General features: G+C 44.0%; 1 protein-coding gene across 5 annotated transcripts in view; it reads left to right on the top strand.

Moving 5' to 3' along the window:
• Positions 1–15,442: 15,442 nt before the first annotated feature.
• ZNF507 (zinc finger protein 507) overlaps positions 15,443–21,425 on the top strand; it is a 40,152-nt gene continuing 34,169 nt past the window's right edge. For 3 of the 5 annotated variants that reach the window (XM_025854377.2, XM_073885111.1, XM_073885112.1), the window contains exon 1: positions 15,443–15,603. In XM_025854377.2, coding sequence (XP_025710162.2) covers positions 15,468–15,603 — 136 coding nt within the window. In that variant the 5' untranslated portion in view covers positions 15,443–15,467. Of the gene's footprint in view, positions 15,604–17,055; positions 17,150–18,515; positions 18,631–21,425 lie in introns of all 5 variants that reach the window. The other 2 variants (XM_025854378.2, XM_025854379.2) reach the window with 2 other exon arrangements.

Genomic DNA, 21,425 nt, shown 5'->3' with positions numbered 1-21,425 from the left:
GAACTCCCAGCTCATCATCTATTAACTATGTGTCCGTGGTAAGGGTCAAGCCTCTGCACCTCAGTTTTTTTATCTGTAAGATGGGGATGGTCATAATTCCTCTGTAACATGGGCAAGGGGGAGGGTTATAAGAAATAACACATGGAAAGCACTCACCAAGCACCCGGTATAGAGGAAGTGCTCAGTTCTGTTATATGAGCCATGATCACCCACTGAGACGCCCCCACCACCACACCCTGCGTGACGCCTGCTGTGAGGCTTTGTTCATACACTTTCCTTCTCCCCCAGCCTGGGTTGTGTCTCGTTCATCTCAGGATCTCCAGCCCCCAATACAGTTCCCAATCCACCACTGGTCTGTTGAGCGAGTGAATGGTTACATATATGCACTTATTCCAATGCCTGCTCACCATAGAGAAGAAGTAATTGAGGTTCAGAGAGGCCAAGCCTCTAATTGTGGCAGAGCTGAAAGGGGGATCCGAGCCTCTTGACTTCCAGCCCAGTGCCTGCCCACTACAGCAGAATGCCTCAACCTGGCCTTTTTTAGAAAAGGTTTAATCAAGGGGCACCTGGGTGGCTCAGTCGGTTGAGTGCCAGACTCTGTTTTGGCTCAGGTCATGATCTCAGGTTGAAGGAGGTCCAGCCCTGCACCGGGCTCCGTGCTCATCGGAGAGTCTGCTTGAGATTCCCCCTCTCCCTCTGCCCCTCTGCCCCACCTCTTGCATGCGTGCCCTTGCGTTCTCACTCTAAAAAATAAACAACTAAATCTTTAAAAAAAAAGTTTAATCAAAGACCAAGACCAAAGCTATAACTAGAACATCATTAATGTTATCAACTAGGGACGCTATAACTAGAACATCACTAATGTTATCAACTAGGGGGCAATTCAGAATCTACTTCTCCAACTTCGTATAACTTATATGTCAGTTATATAATCCACGGCATACAAATGAAAAAAAAAAAGTTGCAAAAACACAGGCCCAAACATTCTTAGTGTCTTGCATCTTAAGTAATTACACAGTAATACTATGATAATCTAATAGCAATTGACAAGACTAAAATGCATAGCAATCATGTACTGTACCTGATACAAGCAATAGTATATCACCTAATATCCTGCCTTTTACACAACTATTTCATTATTTGGAAGCTCCCTGGTAATGAATATGCTATTTAGCCGCTTTTTTTAATTTGCATGTTTCTCTTATAGTGATTCTTCAATAAATTTTTCTGACTTCCTTCATAAACAAGTTTCATTATTCCTCATTATTTAAAAAAACAACCACATTCTCCTTTCCCGAAAGGATACCATATATTAGATGACCTTCCTATATAAAATCATAAATGAAAAAGAGCCAGACACCTGCAGGAAAATAACTAATCAGACAATAGGGACCTAAATACAGTTGGGCAGACTTAAGGCATTACAGTATAGTTCAAGTCTAAAAAAGAATACTTGACAATTCAAGGAATCAAAAGAGAATTTAGTTTTACCAGAGCAGGAGACAAATCCCAGCTTGTGCACAATTTATCACCGATTTCTTCATTTTGTTGTTTTAAACATGCTTTTAAGACATACTGGATAACTAGTAAAAATTGTATACAATGCAAATGACATTTCAGATAAGTTTTATTGACTTAATGCTCCAATAATAAAATTATAACAATCAGTATTATTCTGATTTATTGCAATTTTTACTTTCACTTTGTAATGGACTTGGTGCATCGCAGAATTGAATGTAATGTTGCTGCCACCTCAAGGTCACTCACTGAAAATGAGGTGGCTCACTTCAGTCCAATGCACTAAAGCAAGTAAGTAACTGAGGGCTTTACGGATGAAAATATCACATTGTGGTCATGTCACAGTAAATCTAAACTTTTATTTGCAATGAAACAATGGGTTTTATATGCCATTTGCAATGGAAACAGCTCCAGGAACGGGAGGATGCCATTGTGAGTACCAGGTCTGCAAGAGGAAAGGCTCCTCTATCACAGTCCAGGGGAAGAAATGTCAATTCATCAAACTGTAGAGGCATCTGTGCAAAACTGGCATATTGACAGGGCATAATCCAGACACAGTGGTTCCTTTAGAAAAAGAAATAGTCCTTGAGTTTATTTTTCTTCCATAAAGCTCACTTGGCTCTTTTCCTCTCCTTCTTAAATCTTTCCCAGCTGGTGACCTCTATGAACCTGAGTCTCTTCCAAATGGATTTATCAAAACTACCCTTAGCATGAACAAACAGTTTACAGAGAAGGAAATGCCAATGAGCCGACTCACTCAGAGAGATACATGTTTTGCCTAACAGATTGTCAAAGATCAACTTTTGATCACACTGGTTTGGCAAGGTGGTATGTAAATTAGAAGAGAGGGAAATGTGGTGATATTTTTCAAATCTTAAACTGCATGTACCCTCTGACCAGCAATCCCCTTTCTAAAAATTTATTTTTCAGATATATACATACATGGACACAAAGATGTCCATACAAGGAAATTTATTACAGCAAAAGATCGGAAACAAACTAAACGTCCATCAACAGAAGACTTGTAAAGTAAATTATAGTAAATCCATAAAATAGAACATTGTGCAGTCTTTAAGATCAACAAGGCAGCTCTATACATACCAATATGGCATGATTTCCAACATCATATGGTTGAGTAGAGGGGAAAAAAAGCAATGTGCAAAATAGTGTGTATCGTATGCTTTGTGTGTATTTGCCTAGAATCTCTTTGTAAAAAATACAATAAACCATTAACAATGGTTCCCTCGTGGAAGAGTTGGGGGGCAAGTAACAGGAGCAGGGGAGACGATTTTCACTGTATACCCATTTTGTCTTGAATTTTATACTGTATATATGTATTAACTACTTGAAACGTGTAAATAAAAATAAAATGTTTTAAAAGCTGCTTTAGATTGCCTTTCAAAGGGAAAATCAAAACCAGGGAGAAAAAGACAAAGGAGGCCCCCAGGGTAGGAGGGAGGGAAGAAGGGAGCCCGGAGGGAAGGGCAGTTAAGGGAAGGGGCCAGGAAATGCGCTGGGGCCAGGGGCTTGCTAGTTTCCCTGCTTTGATCCAGCCCAAACCTGCATTTCTTCTCTGGTCTCCTGTACCTTTCAGTCTCCTCTGACCCTTTAGATAATTCTCATTTCAATTTCTCTGTGATTCCTTGGGTTCTGTCTGTCTCTTTCTAGGGATCCTCTGCCCCCATAGTCCCCAACTTGAGGAGGATAAGAGCCAGCCCTCCTGTTCCCGGTGCCAGCACGTGGCTGGGCTTGCCAGGTCCACGCTGTGTGCACTCGAGGTACACAGCGTGAAGAAGCAGCATTGCGGTGAACAGCCCCGGCGGCCATCTGCCCTCTACTGAAACTCAAAGTTCAGCAGAGAATTGTGGGCATTCAGCTCCTTCCCTATGCCCAGGTACCACAACGATGAACTCTCTATCTGCCCACTAAACAGCACTGGCCAGGATGCAGAAGAAACACATTTGGGATGGAGTCTGGAAACCTGGAGATATTCCATAGTCTGGGAGAAGGCAATGGGGTGGGGAGTCCACCTGCTTGATCTCGGATATGGACTGGGGTCTCCCAGTACCAACTGGCTGGCTGCATTGAAGCTCAGTAGAGGTAGTGTGGAGGGCCTAGCTTAGAAGGAGGGAGGCAAAGAAAGGAAGTGGGTGTCTCCAGCTGTTGAGCTTCATGCCTTTATTGGATTTAATTTGCCTTTCCCTTTTCCTTCTTTTATGACAACAAACCTCTTACTATTTTTAAAACTCCTTTCAGTGACACATCATTAATAGGGAAGCCAGAATTCTATTTGACATTGTTTAATCATTCAAATTTCATCAAACATCCATCAAAACACTAAGCCACGGAGCGGCAGCATTTTAAAAGCATGCCCGTTTCCCATCCAGACCCACATGTTGGCTGGTTAGCTTTCTTTTGGTGATAATTTGAAATGCTACAGTTCAAAACATCGGGAGTGTTCCTGCACTGACCCAGTGAATTTTACAAAATTTACCCATTTTGAAAAGACACCGTCAGTTTTTGTTTTTTTTTTTATTCAGAGGTTATGGAAAAGTTAGAGGTGAAACGATAAACAGGGGTTATATAAAAAGGGATGCCGTATGGAAATCCCCCTCCCCTGTCCTCACAGAAACACATGGAGAAAAGAGGAACACGCTTAACCCTGCTGCACCGCATGAGAGGGACCCTCCAGGAAGGAAGGTGGTGCAGGACCTGAGCTCACATCTACTCTGTGAGCCCCACAGTGGCCCCACCTCACTGTCCTTCACATGCTTGAGGTCCTTCGGCTTCAAAAGTCTCTAGCATTCATTCTGAGATAAACGGTGAAGGCAGGGAAGGAAGTGAAAATGGAAAGAAATGGAAACAAGAGTTTGGAAAGCTTAAGTCAAGCCTGGGTCCTGCCAGAGTCAGGAAAAGAAGCTTCCATTGTCTTCCCTCCCTCCCTCCCTCCCCTTCCGGGGGTTCTACACAGATAGGAATTAAGCGAGGCCATTTTACTGAGTATTTTTGTTTCCAGATCCCTTCTTCCATCTTCTGTGTAATTACCTGCAATCAACTCAAATATATAAATAGATACATTTAAAAATACCCCCACCTCATTAGGTGTTCCCAACTTGGTTTCAAGATGGCATTCTAGAAATCCAAGATCTCCTGAGGACACGAGACCTGTCATAAGTTGAGGAGGAAAGGGAGCAGATCTGGTCTCAGGAAGCTGAGCCCTTAACCAAGTAAGCCAGCGTGGTGACTGCAGAATTAGGGTCCCTGGGAGAAGGGAAGGCTCCTGAAGACAGAACTTGGGGTTGAGGGACAGAATTCTCTAGAAGGGAGGAACTGAAGTCAAGGACTCCTTGGTGAGGCACTGACCCCATCAGCCAGGAAATCCAGGGTGAGGCCTGTCATAAATAACACTGCGGATCACAGATCTGACGTGTGGGCCCCCTGCTGACTACATCCCAGCCTTGTACAAAAGTGGATTGGACAGGACTAATTACTGCAACTGTTGACGTTGTGGGGTTTTGAAGACTTTTATTCAGCATTTAAGAGACTTACAGGAAATCTCCAGGCAGTTAAGGCGAGGGGCTGAGCATGTCTTTCAGCTGGCTCAAAGCCAATCATTTGGAGGGTAACTTTAATTCCTGGGATATGGAGTCATACAGTCAGGAAGTAGGCCTGACCCCAGGAAGGTCAGTGTCGTGGCCAACTACCCTGGGCTCAATTTAGAGACATAACTATGGCAACGACTGTGCCCATTCGGTTATTAGAGGAGATTTATTGACGGATATGCTTGAATAGCAGAGCCATTAATTGCAATTACCAGACAAGACACTTTGTTCATCTTGGGGAACTGTATGCCAAAACACCCTAACAACTTTAAAATCCCATTTGCTCTTGGGCTTTCAACTGGCATCACCTGCTTCAGCCTCCCGATACCAAAAGGGAGAGGAGAAGGGGTTTAGCTTGATATAGCACCAGCTGCAGAAACTGGCAAGTGGTGGGCGCCAGGGCCTGCGCTGTAGGCACCTCTTGCAGCCCCCACAACACCCTTCACAAAAGTGAGGGTGGACTGCAGGAGCAGACACGCCTGTAATTTCCTTCAAGACTCGCTGGGTTGCCTCTCGGCCTTCCTGAGCTGGGTGCAGCTCAGCCTGGGCTCTTCCACTTTGCAAGTCCCCCAATTCCTGGATTTCATCCTTCTGGTCTTCCTCCGGGCAGCCCCTCATGAACACCCCATTTCTCAAAAACAGTGACTGACTCCCATTCCCCGTGCCTTCTACCCTCCCACTGCTCTCTCTCCTTCCTCACGCTACGGCCATGCTACTTACTGGTCTACCTGATTACCTGTCTGCTTCCATCTCCCTCACTCAATTCCAAGGTCCACAAGAGTAGAGATTTGGTCTGCCCTTCCCACCGCCATGTTCCTAGTGCCTAGCACAGCCCCTGGCACACAGTGGATTTGCCCAAGAAGTTTTCGTTGAATGAATAAATGGAGTCAGTATATTCTGCTTAGAGGTTGTGCTGAGAGGGTCCTCCTCTCTTCAACTAGGTAATGTCCCTGAAAGCAGGGATGCTCCCCTTAGCATCTTACTCAGTACCGCGTACACCTTAGATGCTTTAGAACTTACACAAGTGAATGAGAGAGCTTGCAAACCACAAATCTAATCCATGCATCGGAATAGGCAAAAGCACATCTCCTACCACTTCTCAAGGAATAATCATAGCCAACATGGAAATAGTGCTTTCTGCAGGGGCACTGTTCAAAGGTAAGGAATTGGGCACAGAGAAGTAAAGTGATGTGCCTAAGGTCACACAGCTAAGTAAGGGAGGAGTCAGGGAGGAGATGTAGGCAGTCCAACCCAGACTCTGAGCTCCCTGTTATGCCATTTCTCTTGACTTTAAAATCTAGGATAAATACAAAAAAATAATTAGAAAGATACCCCAAGGGAAGTCTCTGGGCTCTAATACTATGTCTCCTTGAGTTGACTCCTATTTTTCATTCAAACTAGATTACAAATTACAAACCTCTGCTCCAAATCAAGATGTCACTTGATAATCTTTCCCTTATAGATTAAACATCAAGACTATACTTAACCTGAGGATACCAAGGCAAATGATTCAGAAAATTCTTTCCATGAGGGAGTGGAATGCAGTTCTTCCCTAGAGCTGAGAAGGCAAGCCCACTCTGGGGCTCTGCCCTGGGTTTGGATTACAAGAATGCTCAGCTAACCCAAATGAATTTCCCCATCGATGCAAAACTGGTCATACCAGGGGCCCTCTTCTTCTACATCATTTCAGCGTTAATGTGCAGGAGGACCTTTGATTAGACTACTGAAAGAACGGGAACCTTCTATATTCAACACTGAGCCTTGGTAACGTAATGTGAAGTGTTCATTTAAATCAAAGTGGGCTGAGGAACCCAAAGCACCACAAGAATCTCAGTCACCTAAGACAGACCGCACTACACTCATCATTCATTCACTTATTCATTCATTCATTCATTGTTTCTTCATTGGCATCTACTAGCACCAGGCACCACACTGACATGTCAGATGACCTCACAGAATTTGCCATTTATGGAAGGGGGTTGACGTGAACGCAATATCCATGCAGATCAACTATAGCTATGGTAAGAGCTGCAGTCAAAAGGCACAAGGCAACAAAGAGAGGGCAAATGCATTTCACCTGGTCACAGAGGTCAGGGAAGGCTTGCCTGAGACACTAGCTCTTTGCCAAGACCAGGAGAGGACAGGGAAGAGGTAGGAGGACACCAGGCTTGGTGCAGCTGGGAAACCAAAAAACACCCCTGAGAATGGGGGGCTGTGAGGGACTGAGGCTGGGGCAGTGGCCCGGAACATCAGGTCAGACCTCCAAGGCTGGATAAAGGTCTGGATCTTTGTTAGAAGCCGTTGGAGATCTAGGGCACCGCTGGAAAGGAAAAGATCCAAGGACTGTCAGAAAGTGACACTGACAGCCCAGGGAAGGCATCACTTCTGTTTGCTCTGCTCACTTAAGGCAGGAAACAGGGTGGAGACACTAAGGGAGAAAAGAAAAGATCAACAGCAAGGGTTGAAACAAAGAGGGTTTTCTGGCCCATCTTCACATCATCAGAAAGTTAAATGGTGGGTGGGGCGTTGTATCCCCAGAGGGGGACAGTTAGGTCTCACTACCCTCAGGCCACCCTGTACAGTTCTGCAAACCAGAAACAACCCTCACAGCTTGGTAACATTGAGGGTCAACTCATACTCAACCATGGAGATGGGTTCTATCTGGCATTACTTTCACTAGAACATAAAAAAAAAACCTATAATTCTTGTGCTGACACCAACATTACCATGCATCAGTATAACAGGGTACTAATTTTAATCTGCACAAAAATCACAGAATTTCATGCTGAAAAGAACTTTAAATATCATCTGAATATTTGTGAATTTTTCCAGTATGTTCATAGATGTTTTCATGTATAATTTATTTCCTATCAACATGTATGTTTGGTGTCCCTTAAATAAATTGTTTTTCATAGGCTTAACCTATGTATATTGCCTTGTAGGTCCCTCTCATTCCCAACTGAACCCCAGTGGGACACATGAAAACTACACACACACACACACACACACACACACACACACGGACAAGAGTGTACCTAGAAGGTGCTCAATCAATACTGTTAGTTGACTGACTAACTGACAACAGACCAAAGGCTGCAAAAACCTGACAATTAAAGCTATAACATCGAGAGAATGATCCAGCCCTCACTCAAAAGAATCTGGTAAATGGGGCACCTGGGTGGCACAGTCGGTTAAGCATCCAACTCTTGATTTTAGCTCAGGTCATGATGCCAGAGTCATGAGATTGAGCCCTGCATCAGCTCCATGCTCAGCCCAGAGTCTGATTGAGATTCTCTCTACCTCTCCCTCTGCCCCTCCCACTTATGCACGCACTCTCTCTCTCTAAAATAAATAAATAAATCTTTAAAAAATATATTAAAAGAATCTGGTAAAAACATAGGGTAGAGATGAGGTGAACTGTCAAAGACTCCTTCCAATGGCTCATCAAAGAATGGGAACAGAAAAAGCTGGAAGGAGCTAAAACCTGGGGCCCCAGCCCCTCCCCATGCAGGGAAGGCAATTCTGTCTTCCACAGGGAAAAGTGGAACATGGCGTATTTCTGGTTAAAAGGTCAGGGAGGGGAATGAATATATAAATGAGTATATTAAGCAAAATGAGAGGTTTTGCAATTTAGAAGAAAAGTAGGTTTCTTAGATGACAGCAGAAACCACTTCCAGATTTTTCTTTTCTCTGATCCATCAATGTTGCCCTAGCCATCAGCCAAGTTCACACAGTCCAGACATTTTGGATTGAATCAACATCATTTTGGATTGAATCAACATGTTAGCACCCTCATTCTTCAAAATGCAGAGGCTATATATCTAAGATTAAACCTGTAGAAACCAACCCCTAGATGTCATTGTTGCTGCTGAAATATCAAATCTTTGAGTCTTTGAAATTTTAAATCTGAAGAGATAGCAGTGTTAATCTGAATAAGCCACTTAAATAATGCAAATTCAATTCACTTTCAATTTTTCAAAGCCAAGTCCAAAGTCTTCTGGACTTCTTAACCAAAATGTAACTAAATCTTAGGGTGTTAGCACGCATTCCGTTGCCAAGAAAATCCGCGTTTAGGAAAAATAGGCTTAAAACCCACGTAGTCATATGTGACATGACTAACTGGGCTCACATCAACTTCTACAACTGATGAGCTGATTTTAGAGTAGCTGGATGATTCTGGCCTCTTCTTTTCCGTGTGTCCCCCGACTTCTGTGCTTGACTCTGTTATTGGTGCTGGAGCCAAGAGCTGTCTGTGCTTCCCACTGAGGGTGCACTGAGTGAACAGAGATGCTCACTGGCCCTCCACTTCACACCCTGTTTCCGATTTGCCTTGAATGTGACATGTTCTTCATTCAGTGTCCCTTGTCTCCGTCTCTCCCTTCCCATTTAGTATCATGCCAATCTGAACCTTTGCAACAATAATACTTATTGTTTACTAATCATTTACTAGGGGTCAGGTGTATCAGGTTTCCTATGCATTCTGTCCTTTAAACTTTTCCACAGCCCTGTGAAATAGGTGTCACTATCCCCATTTTACAGATGAAGTAACAGAGGCACAGAGAGGTTAAGTAACTTGCCCTAGCTCACACAGCTAGTGAACACATAATAGGTTTTGAAGTTCAGGGTGAAACCCGGGGTACAGCCTGGATTCTTAGGGCTTCTCTGAGGCCAGCTCTCGGGTCCCTAACTGGATGCTGTCTTTCTTCTCTTTCCCAAGCCCTTGGTTCTCAATCTCATGTGGGATCTTCCCAAAAGATGGCTCTCGAGTAGCTCCTCAAATAAAGTCCACACCTAGGAGTGTGTCTGCTGAATGAAGTCACTTTTTTTCATTCAGTCAAGGAATGGGTATTGAGTGTACCTATATTCCAAGCCCTATTCTAAGCCGGGGGGGGGGGGGGGGGGGGGGAAAAAAAAAAAAAAAAAAAAAACACCCCCCGGCGCTTGGAACTCATTCTCCACCAGGGTGGACAGATGGTAAAGCAGGGATTACATATGTAATTAATGACCACAGAGCTCAGTCCACAAAGATGTGTGAATTAAGACAAACAGAGTCCCTAACACAGGGCCCTGGCCCAGGAAGGCCCTCGACAGATGCTCGATGCCTGCCTGTGCCTGGGCCAGCCCCAGCCCCAGTGTGCCTTTCTAGCCAAAGCTCTCCCTGCTCCCCACTGCAAGCCCCCCATACCAGGCAGAGCTGTCTCCATGACCCAGACAGATGCCCTGCATCCACTCCCACTTCACACCTCCATTCGTGTTGGTCCATTTCCTTCCACACACTAAGCAGATCCATTCAGAAACTTAGCTCAGCCAGCTTTTTCCCTCCCATCAGCTGGTCATGGGGATCTCCTTCCGTGTGGCCCGGATGCAAGAGAGGCGGATGACGTGAGAGTCTTGCTACCTGCTCAGGAAGCTCACTCCACTCGTGCCTGACTCTGGAGGTGCCACTTCCAACTCACAACAGATTGCAACTGGGCCTTCCCAACCTTACGACTTGCTGGAGCTTCATGGCCAGAAAGGGCATAAAAACCACAGCGTGGATGATCTCTGGGAGCCACACACATTTTCCCTTTCCTTTCTCGCTCCTGTTTCTTTGTCAATGAAAGAAGCCTCCCGGAAGGTCAAAAACTAAGCAATGTTTTTTATGCTTGGTTTTCCATGGTATGTGAGGAGCTTGAAGCTGGAAGACCCTCAAAGGGGGACGACTTGCTACCTGTGGGTGTCCATTTACTGACGTCTTCAGGAAGCAAGAAGAGGAGCTCTCAGCCAGCTAATGATCATGCCAGTGGCCTCTCCTAGTCTATCACCTCAAAAGGATCTGTCAAAATAACAAAGGACACACTTTCCGGTCACAGGATTACCCCTCAGCCCGGCCCTCTTGGTTTGATTAGCAGTTACTTTTCCTCTTAGTGTCCTTCTTCATCTTCTTCTCCTTCTTTTCATTTTCTTCCTCTGCCCCGCTCATCAATAAAGGTCACTGCGTTAAGGAAACCGCTTCTCTGAGAAGAATTTAACAGTATCCTATTATAATCACGTTGTCCTGCTCAGAAGCAGGTGGTATTACCTGTCATCGGGGTCTTGGACATTGCAAATAGCTGCCACCCACCTCAGCTGAGGCTCCCGGGCAGATAAAGTGACCAAAGGAGACAGCCCTCCGGAGGCCTCAGAATCTCATTTTCATTCCCCTTGTGGAAAAGAGACTGACTTTATTGACAAAGACGACTGAAAATTGCTTGAGCGTTCCAATAACCAGTCTGCGTTGAAGCAGAGAGACAGTCTGGCGGAGGCGAGCTCCCTGCTCCGCGGCAGCTCCACTGAGCCACGCTGTGCCGCCGCACCAGCCTGTGCATATGCAGACCAGACTGGAAGGAGCCTCCCGACGTCCTCAAAAGCAGCCCCTCTTCACCTCCACTCCCAGCCTGCTGTTGCCTTTCCTGGATCCCAACCATAAATCAACATGAATTCAGGGAATCTCTGCCAGAAACCAAATTCGTAGGCTGATTCGGGGCCCAGAGGTCAGACCTGGGTGAGCTGGACAAGGCTGATGTCCCACTTCCCACGGGAGTGCTCTGTGGCTTGACTGCACCTTCCAGGTAAGCCACTAGATGTCCCCACCATGGATTCCTGTCCTTATTCCCAGGTCCTGCATATAAGCCAGTCCCAGGGGCTGAGGGAAGTCTACACAGAATTCCATCATCACCTGGACCGCGGGGCTGCCTTAGTTGCTAGGACGGTCTGAGCTCCTCACGGGCCTCTTCTAAACCAGTCGGTGGCTCAGACCCCAAACAGCTGAGCTGAAAGTAAGTATGAGCAATGTTAGCTGGAGTAGCCCCTAACTCTCACAACAGGTGCCCCCTCCAATCTGTCCTAGCCATCACTGGCCATTGGGTATCCTTCTGGCTTTATTCAGGTCCTCGGTAAGAAATATATTAATATGTGTGCCTCGTAGCACCAGAGATTTTAGATGTCAATGTGCTGCAGAAATAATGTAGGTCTGTGGCTTTTAGCAGAGAATGAATGACAGATAGATAATTTATGATGATTCCCGAGATCTGGACTGTAATTATGAAGTATTTCTAGGTGTATATTCAGGATGCAAAGTGTAAGGAACCTAGAGCTAATGTTAATTTATTACTGACAGCTGTATGTATAATAATATATCATGTCTTTTAATCTTACATTCCTTCTGACTTACATCAAGCAATCCTTTCATTCATTAATAAAATCAAGCCTTGCCGTTATTCTTAATGATAAAGTCCCATTTTGAATCTGGAGGACTCCTATAATTAAACTCTGTACTTCCATATACCAGACATCTGAAGCTCAAAAAAAAAAAAAAAGATAAATTGAACTTCTTGTTTTACAGGCAGGATGAAAAAACATCAGAAAGATGGAGCCCACCTGCTCACAGTCCCACTGGAGCTAAATAGAAAGTCAGGGGAAACGTTTGTGTTTATCTTCTCAGTTCACACCACTACTCTTCTTTTTTTCTCTCCTTTTAGTCCCCCCCCCAACACCTCCTGCCACCCCTCCACCATCTTTCCCTTTTTGAGGCAGTATATTCAAAGGATATTTTTTTAAAGGTCAAGATAAAAATTACAACTAAAAGAAATGCAGGCTAACATGTCTCCTCCAATTTTCCGTGCTGTGCCAAAGACTTACACGATTAATCCTGTCAAAAGAAATCTAATCTAATCTTATTACACCAAAGACAAGGTGTCCTTTATAAGTATCGTGGCTGGGAACAAGTTGGTCTTCTCAAGTTTCAACTGGTTCAGTGTCTCCTTCAGTTTACAACCAGTCATCACCTTGGCGACTTACTCACTGCACTGCCCTTAGCGTTCCCAAAATTTAAACAGTGTTCTTGTTGAAGTCGTCAAGCACACACCACGTATTATCAGACTCCCTGGTCATTTTAGAAGATACAGACCCATGATACTTGTAGAAGCAAAACTTTTAACCTCATCCAGTAATTAATGATCACAAAGTGGAATAATGAGATACGTGGAGATAGGGATCCAGCCATCTCTCATCTGGAGACAGAAACAGATTCCAGTGAGTAGGTGCAAGAGAACTGAGTAAGCAAATTTCCTATCTGTAACACTAAATCTTACTATGATCAGTTAATTAAATCATGATAAATAACATTCTGTGGCAAGTGGAAGGTGCTCAGAAGAGTTCGGTGGGATGACCACAAGTTCAGTGGTTCAAAGACATTCACCACATCTGAGTGTCTCTGCATTCCTCTGACTTAAAAATATTTACTGTAATTCTCTGGAGAACTCTCATACAGGAAAGAAAAATACTGAGGTTTTGCTCCACCAGCTTTTTGAACTTGCTAACGTCTTCCTATTGGTTCTGGGTCTTCTACCTTCTCTGTCTTCAGGAATGAAGGTTCTAATTCATTAACATCACTATCTGACTGGTTTCTTTCTATTGATTCTGCCTCTTCCTGTTACATCAGTGTAGGGAGGAGGAATGTCAGTCAGCAGGGGCCATGCCATGCTGCAGTAACAAACAGCTCCAAGGGTCAGTGACTTCCTCACCCTTCGTATCCATGGTGGGACAGCGGGGGGCTCGGCTCATCGTTGCTACTCTAAGATGGAGGCTGACAGGATGGCCACCATTTTGAACATTGTCAGTCATCAAGTCAGCAGGAAAACAGTACTCTGGAAGCAACATCACTGGCGATCAAGAGCTCCAGGATGGAGATGACACCTCCACCACACACAATTCATGAGCCAGGACCAGTCACAGGCCACACCTCTGAGCCAGGAGGAGGGCCAGGAAGTTTTATCTAATGTTGTCCTGCAAGAGGGACATTGGAAAATAATGGTGCATTCCACAGAATTCTTCAGAATTCCACAGAATCTTCAGACAGATAAACTTATCTTCTTTCTCTTGTTGAGAAGTCCCTTATTTTCCCTAGATCACAATTTCTCCACTTTGTTTTTGCCCTCTTTCCTGATCAAATAATTCTCTGACTTCTATCCACTTTCAGATACATGTAATGTACTCACGTACATTACAGTTATTACTAAATCTTCTCTTGAGATAGCTATAAACTAGGATTATTTGTATAGCACAAAAAAAAAGGAAAGAAATTCGCACATTGTTTGTTCTCGCTTTCTCCTTTTCATGTATTTCTGGTTTTCCTTATTTTTTTTTTCCTTCCCCTCTTCCAGGGTCATCTCCTGCTCAATCTCTTTTCTTGAAAAAAACTGTTCAACACTTTATTTTTCCTTCTTCTTAGCTATTTGGTCCAACTGGCAAAGGAGTCTGTAGATTAGCAGAACTCTAACTTTCCTGGTTTCCCAAACCCCCAATTCAGGTGAATTTGTATCCTGAGATACAGTCCGGAGAATTACTGACCTGTCTGAAAGGTTCCTAAGTTTTGCTAGATATTTCTCCCACTTGAGATAATTGAGAGCCCAGCCTGCGGCAAAGACTCCTAAATATATCTGGAAGTCCCCAAGGGCTATCTCAATGAACAAGTCCAATCCATTACTGTGCAGGGAATCTTAGGCTTGCTCCCTTCCTACTTCTCCTGGCCCACTTACTGAGTCCAGACCCAAACACCCTGCTGTGTAGTTCCTAATGTACCAAAACCGTCCAGCATTCTCTGTGAAGTTGGATGAAATGCTTCACTCCCTTTGTATTTTACTCTGTTCGCAGGGGAACAAAACAAGGCTGCTTATAACCCTGGTGTATACGTCATGAATAAAAACAGAGCCAAATGACAAACACCATGGTGCCCTCAGAAGGACTGAGGTTGAGTTACTGTGTGGAGCTCCCAAGTCAGGCCATAACCCCTACGATGAGTTCTTTCCCTGAAAATCTGTCTTTCAAGCAAATAGATGATCCAGGGCTAGCCCGGCCCCTCACCAGTCACACCTCAAGTCCAGCCACAAACCTAGCTGGGACCTCTCCGTTTTAGCCAAGAATACCACAAACATAGTCCAATAAGCGCAGGTACAAATTCATAAGCATAGGGCTGAAAAGAGTGCCAGTGCTCATGGTGAAAAGCCAATGAGGGAGGAGATGGAGTGAAGCTAGCCCACAGCAGACAGGGGCGACGTGGGGAGACACACCGACTTCTAGGCCTACGCGACCACTGAGAGGACAACGTACACGCCTTGGGAGGCCGACGACCCAGACCCGAACCCACCCAGGACCGGGGCTACCCCGACCCGCCAGGGTACCTTCCTCGCGCCCGCCCAGCCTGAACGCCCCGGGACGCCCGTGGGCGGGGCCTGAGCATCGCCCCGCCCCGCCGCCCGCCACTCGGGTCACCTGACCTGCCCGCGGCTCACGTGATCCGTCCCCAGCGCCGCCATTTTGGAGCTCCGGATGAGGAGGGGAAAAGCGGGGGAAAAGAGGGGAAAGAGCCGGGAGAGAGGTGGGCGAGGACGAGGGCGAGGGCACGGCCGGGCTCCTGGCCGGCCAAAGGAGGCTCGCGGAAGCAGCAGCCGCCGCCCGACCGCAGGTACCGCGCCCCGGGGCCGCCCCTCCGCCCGCAGGCAGCGCCGCCGCCGGCCATGTGCGTCCTCCCCTCAGGCCTCTACCGGCGCCCGCTTCCTCTTCAGCGGGCCGACACCTCCCGGTGCTCGCCACATGCCCCAAGTTCCGCGTCCTCTTCCAGCGCTCTGCGCCGCCCACAGCAAAGCCTGCGGAGACCCCGGGCTTGCCCTGCCGCGGGGGGTGGGGGGGAACCTGCCGCTCTCCGCATACTGTCACCGGCCTGGTCTGCAGGTGGGCCTGCGAGGCGTTGGTTGCTTCCTTCCCCTCTGCGGACGTGAAACTGCTTAGGCCAGTCGGGATAAAGCTCACGACGGTGTCCTCACCGCATCTCCAGATTACTTTTTTCACGCCCCATCTCCCCAGCCCTTTAGCCAATTCTTGGTGTAGAAAAAGCCAGTACGGGAAAGCCTAGCCTTCTGCCCCTATTGCGTACCTTTTCGGTGAAGTGGTGTCCCCAGAGATCACTGAGATCAGTGGGAAAAGCTCCCACCTTTTAAGACCTGCGGGCATCCGGAGTGAATGGTTTGGGTGGAAGGCCTGGATGATTAATTAGGCGGAGGCCATCATCCCAACCCGTAGGCGATCTTTTTAGTTACTGCGGTGGGTTGTAATTTACTATCAGTCTGCATCTCTTTTATCAGGCAGTTACTGGATTTATCACCTCCTTGAGCTTGTACTTTCTTCAGTACTCTGCTTTGACTGAGCGTATGGGTTGCGTTATTGATTAAAAGAGAAAGCCTGGCCTTTCATTTCTTTACTTCACTAACTCGTTTAAAATTAACTTCAGGGGAGGACCAAAGACGTGCTTTCTGCCCTGGCAACGAACTATTTACTTAAACATAATCGATAAGGTAGCTGCGTTCTAGGAGAAACGAATAGGCATTATTTGATTTTTGAGATTCAGCCTAGCTAGTATAAGAAACCGTAGCAAAGAAATGTAAGACCAGGACAGGAAGAAACTACATTAGAAGATAGATAGGTCAATTTGTGTCTTCTCTTTTCATGCCCACTGTGCTTGCAGAACTGTTTGAAGTTTGCAGAATCATCCTTTAGATTGTATTTTTGGTTAAGATTAAAATAGTAATATACAATTTATTGTTCCTTATTCATTAGAAAGTGGTATCAGTAAAACCAATAGTATTTTGAGTCAATTAGTTAAATTCTGAGCTAAAACAAAATACACAATTATTGGGAGAAGTTTCCAGAGCATTTTTTTTCTAACTTGTGCAAAATCATAGTCTACTTGTTAGAGAAATTATGTAAATTTGCATCACATGATTGGGTTGCATGAACATTCCTCTGAATTTCTTTTTGACATAGAATATTGGGAAATTTTTTACTGCCAAAAGAAATCATTACTTTGTTTCACCAAAAAAGAGAAATGTTTGATACTATATACTTTCATTCTTGGCCACAGCTGAATTCTGAAGATTGATCCAAGGGACTGTGTTAATTTCAGGAATTGATTTGAAAGACATTGGCTCTGCCACTTAACAGCCATGTAACCTTGGGTAAGTCGCTTAAACCACACTGAGTGTTTCCTTATTTGTAAAATTGTGTAACGCCCACCTGGCCTGTTCCAAAGCGTTATGGAGATCAAACACGCTAACATGTTTGATACAACCTAGCTGTAAGGGGCTATTCTTTTCAGTATTGATTTCTTTATACATAGTTGTTCTCGCTGAGATGTAAGAGGGAAATTGGTGTATTAAGAATCAGATAGGCCTGGATTCCAGTTCTTAAGCCAGTTATTGCTTTACATCTGTGAGCCTCAGATTCCTTACCTGCAAAAAAGAGGCTACTATTACCAGAAATAACATGAATAATACACAGAGTCTATATAGGCACTGCCCCCCTGGATGGTGAGCACTTCAAGGGCAAGGATTTCTTCTTACTTATTTTTGTAGTCTCCAGCACTGTGCTTGGCACATTATAGGTGCCCAGTAAATGTTAAATCTTAATATTGGTTAATGTTAGTTAGACCTTATGTCTTCACCATGGCTGCCAAATTAGAATATTCTCTCAGGCTAGATGCCAGCTAAGAAATTTTAGATTATGAAATTCATGTACTTGTGATATTTATACTGTTTTTTCTTAGTGGCAATTAATCAAATTAAGCTAAGGAGATTTTGATTCAAATAAATTATAGCTGACAGTAATATAAATCTCTAAATAATGTGTAAGCAATCTCAAGGTAATTTTTTATAGACAGTTTACAATTCAGGGACATGAAAGCTCATCCGGTACCAGTCTCTTGTTTTACATCTGAGGAACCTGAATAAAACCCCCAGAAACAGTGACTTGCCTAAGGTCACACAACTAAATGAGAAACTTCTGCCATTTGGCTGGAGCAAAATGTTTTGTATTTTAGAATTGGGATAATCTAGAAGAATGGGAAATTGGCCATTCTTCACAGCATCTTCGTCTAGTTGGAAAAGAACAAGCTCTTCATTTGAAAGAAAAGTTTCTTTATAAATAGCAAACTGCCTTTGCACACACAGAAAATGACAGCCTTTCTCCAGTCCCCCTCAGGCCCACAGGAATTGTTCAGCTCGATTTTACTTATGCTAACCCTACTCTAGAACTGAAAGGAACTAATTCGGTGTACAAAGAAACCCAGTAGTAAATTATAAGAAAAGAAAGACAACTGAAATAATTTGGTGCTTTTCTTGGGAAGGACATTCATTATAAGCTTTTGCCTGTGGAATACAGGTCTCCCCCACTTTTCAGTTTGCTTTCTGCCACTTTGCTTTTATGAAAAACCTACAATAGTACCTACTTTCTCTAATTGAAAGAAAGTACTGAAAGAAACCAGAAGATTTCGCTTATACAAAAAAAGACAAAAAGCGAAAGTAGTTTTCAATCTTTGTTTTGCAGTGAGCCATTAATAGAGGCAGCACATACCCCAAGCGGCAAGAGTGGCCCCGCCACGCTCCTTCCCTGCCCAGGAACTGCACTCAGCATCAAAGCGCCACAGCTTCGAACTGTGTCTGTGAGCATCTGTGCTTTATCTTGATTTATTTTGTGCATTCATTAGCAAGATGTGTCCTGAGGTATCAGAAAAGCCTAAGAGGGGTTATTTTTTGGTTTGGGGAACACGCAAAACGTCTTCCATATAAATTAATGGTAATTCCGTCTTCACTTTACATCATTTCAGCTTCTAAAAGATTTCATAGGAAGGTTCTACTTTCAGATAGCCAGGGAAACCTCTGCTGTTGTCTAGATTTGAGCCTGGGTGGGAAGGATTGTTGAACTTTTCTGGTTGGGGATGCAACTTAAACATTTATTTATTTGTAACAATTTGATATATTTTGTCCAATGTTGTTATGTCTAAAGATTCCAAACAAGAAGCTCCCTACTTTGGTGAGGCCTCTAGTCTTTCCTCTTTCTGTAAACCTTTCCCGTTCAGCCATATTGATCTTTTCTCTAACCACTAGATAGCAGGTTTATTCTCATTTATGAAAATACAATAATGTTATGGCTGTTTTCCTTGTCGGTCTTACCCTTGTGTTAACAGAATTCCAAAAGAGCAACTGAAGCACTCTAATTAGGATAATTCAAGGAGGATGTATTTACAAAGTTACTCTTAATAAAGATGTAGGACCTGTATCGGCAAACCACAGGGACAATGCAGTTACTTGAAGCTAGCAACATCAGGAGAAAGAAGAGGTACCACAACGAGGAGAGTCTTGTAGAGCCCCCTGCCTAGAGAGAATGGCCTTCCATTGAGGAACGTGGCCAATCCCGGGTGACCTAGAGGGAGGGAATCAAGGACATGAATATCCTGATCTCACTCCGCTACCTCCCTCTGATCACCTGTCATGGCTCCCCATTGGCAACCAGAAGAGGGCACGGGAGTCTAATGATGTAATACCTCCTGGGGCAGAGAGCAGAGTGGAGAAAAGGAGACGGTGATCTCAGAGGGGCAAACGGTTGACATCTGGCATAGTCATCTTTTGGAATACAGTGTACCTCTTACCTCTTCAAAAAGTCTTTTCTTACCTTCCTAGACCAAAATTAGCTCTTCAGTTCTTATTAGGATTTGGTCGTTGACTGTTGCCTTCTGACTATTTTACCTTGTGTACTGTTTCATTATTTAAAAGCTGTTAATTCTTTTTAACTTCTAAGTATGTTTGTCCTATCCAGTCAACTCAGTTTTAAACCATGAGTACTGTGATTTTTTTTCCATACTGTATTTTGCTTAAAGCCTTGTGCGTGGCAATTTTTAGTATAACTTGTTATTATGAAAAGTTTTAAACATGTACACAGTAGAAGGAATAGTATAAGGAATTCCTAGGTACTCGTCACTCAACTTGAATTACAAAATTTGCCATTCCTGCTCTATCCCCCCTTCCCTCCCCCACCTCCTTGACCATAGTCAGTTTTTAAAGTTGCATTTACATTGCTCTCTTGAAGGCCATGGATAGTATGCAGATGTTCATAATCCATGTTGTCATCATTATTGAGCCACTGGGATTGTATTTGTACTCCTTATTTTCATCTCTCTTTTTTTTTCCCCAAATTTTACTTCAGTTGACATGGAAACCCATATATATGTACACATGGGTGGCCTAAGTGAAATTTTTGTGAAAATTTAAAAGGTTGGCCTTAAGGTCAGCTAAACTCCCTCCCTGTGTATACTCTATTATGAGCTGTTTATCTAACCTTTCTAACAGAGACTTTTAATGAGACTTAACTTGTATATTGATTCTACCATGTGGACTCACTGGTTTTTCAGGTGTTTCTTAATGTATTTTATGTTGTCATATCTGTTTTATAGCTGCCATTTCTGTACTTATCCCCAAATGTATACAGCCTCTAAAATGAGGTACTTACATAAATGTTCAGGGAAAATTAGAGCATCTGCTGCAAATTTCCATTAGCTCTTAATGCCTGAGCAAACACAGCTTTTTAAAATCTGAATGTTTTGTCAGTTTCTTTTGTATTAGTCTTTTTCTTCAAATAAGATGAACTCCTCCTCTTCATTTCACTTTCTTTTTAAGGTTACACACTGAAATATCCACAGGGAGCAATTTGCACGGCTCTCTTTCCTATTCTGTCACTAAGTAGAAGAGGGATAACATGAATCAACTTCGTAACCCTGTGGGTATGCAGTCTGTTGAGCAAATATTCACTTGTTAACCTGCAGACTATCAATCAGCCTACATGGATGTCACATTTCATGGAGAAGGAGACCTTAGATCTGAGACCACCAGATCTTGTGCAAGAAATTAAATGTCCAAGGATTCCTGTTATTAACAATTACTTAACCAATTTGCATTTGACAATTGTTCTGAAAGAAATAAAGCCTTAAGTGAGTGACCTTAAAGGGAAATCAGTAGTCACAGAAAGAGCCACAGCGTCCTTTGGCCTAAAAATGTGAAACTCTCAGGCAGTAAAGTGACTTAGGAAGTCACAAAGGATTTTCCTAAGGAAACAAATTGTTCCCGTACTGGTCCCTTCTTTAGTGACTTAAAATTGAGTGTAGAGGTTTAAAAATACTGCTCTTCTTACTTGACAAAGATGGAAAGGAACTCCATAGTCTTTTGAGAGGTAATGCCCTCAGGTTGTTTAAGGGAGAGAGTGGCTAAAGGGCCAGTGGTCTGTGGGCGCTGGGGTAACAGTCACTGTTGTAATGGCTATAGAATGCATTCCTTGCCATGAGTGCAGTTGGACATGGAAAAGAAAAGAAAGCTGATCACACTGGACAGAATATGGGGGAAGGAGGGAAGAAGTAGTACTAAAGAAACCGAGAATAAAATGTTTGCATTTTTGCCTGATGTGGAC

Source organism: Callorhinus ursinus, unplaced genomic scaffold, assembly GCF_003265705.2.
Source record: "Callorhinus ursinus isolate GAN/ISIS: 27379988/994484 unplaced genomic scaffold, GSC_fseal_2.0 scaffold61, whole genome shotgun sequence".
NCBI classification, from domain to species: Eukaryota; Metazoa; Chordata; class Mammalia; order Carnivora; family Otariidae; genus Callorhinus; species Callorhinus ursinus.
This window is presented reverse-complemented; position numbering and strand designations above follow the sequence as displayed.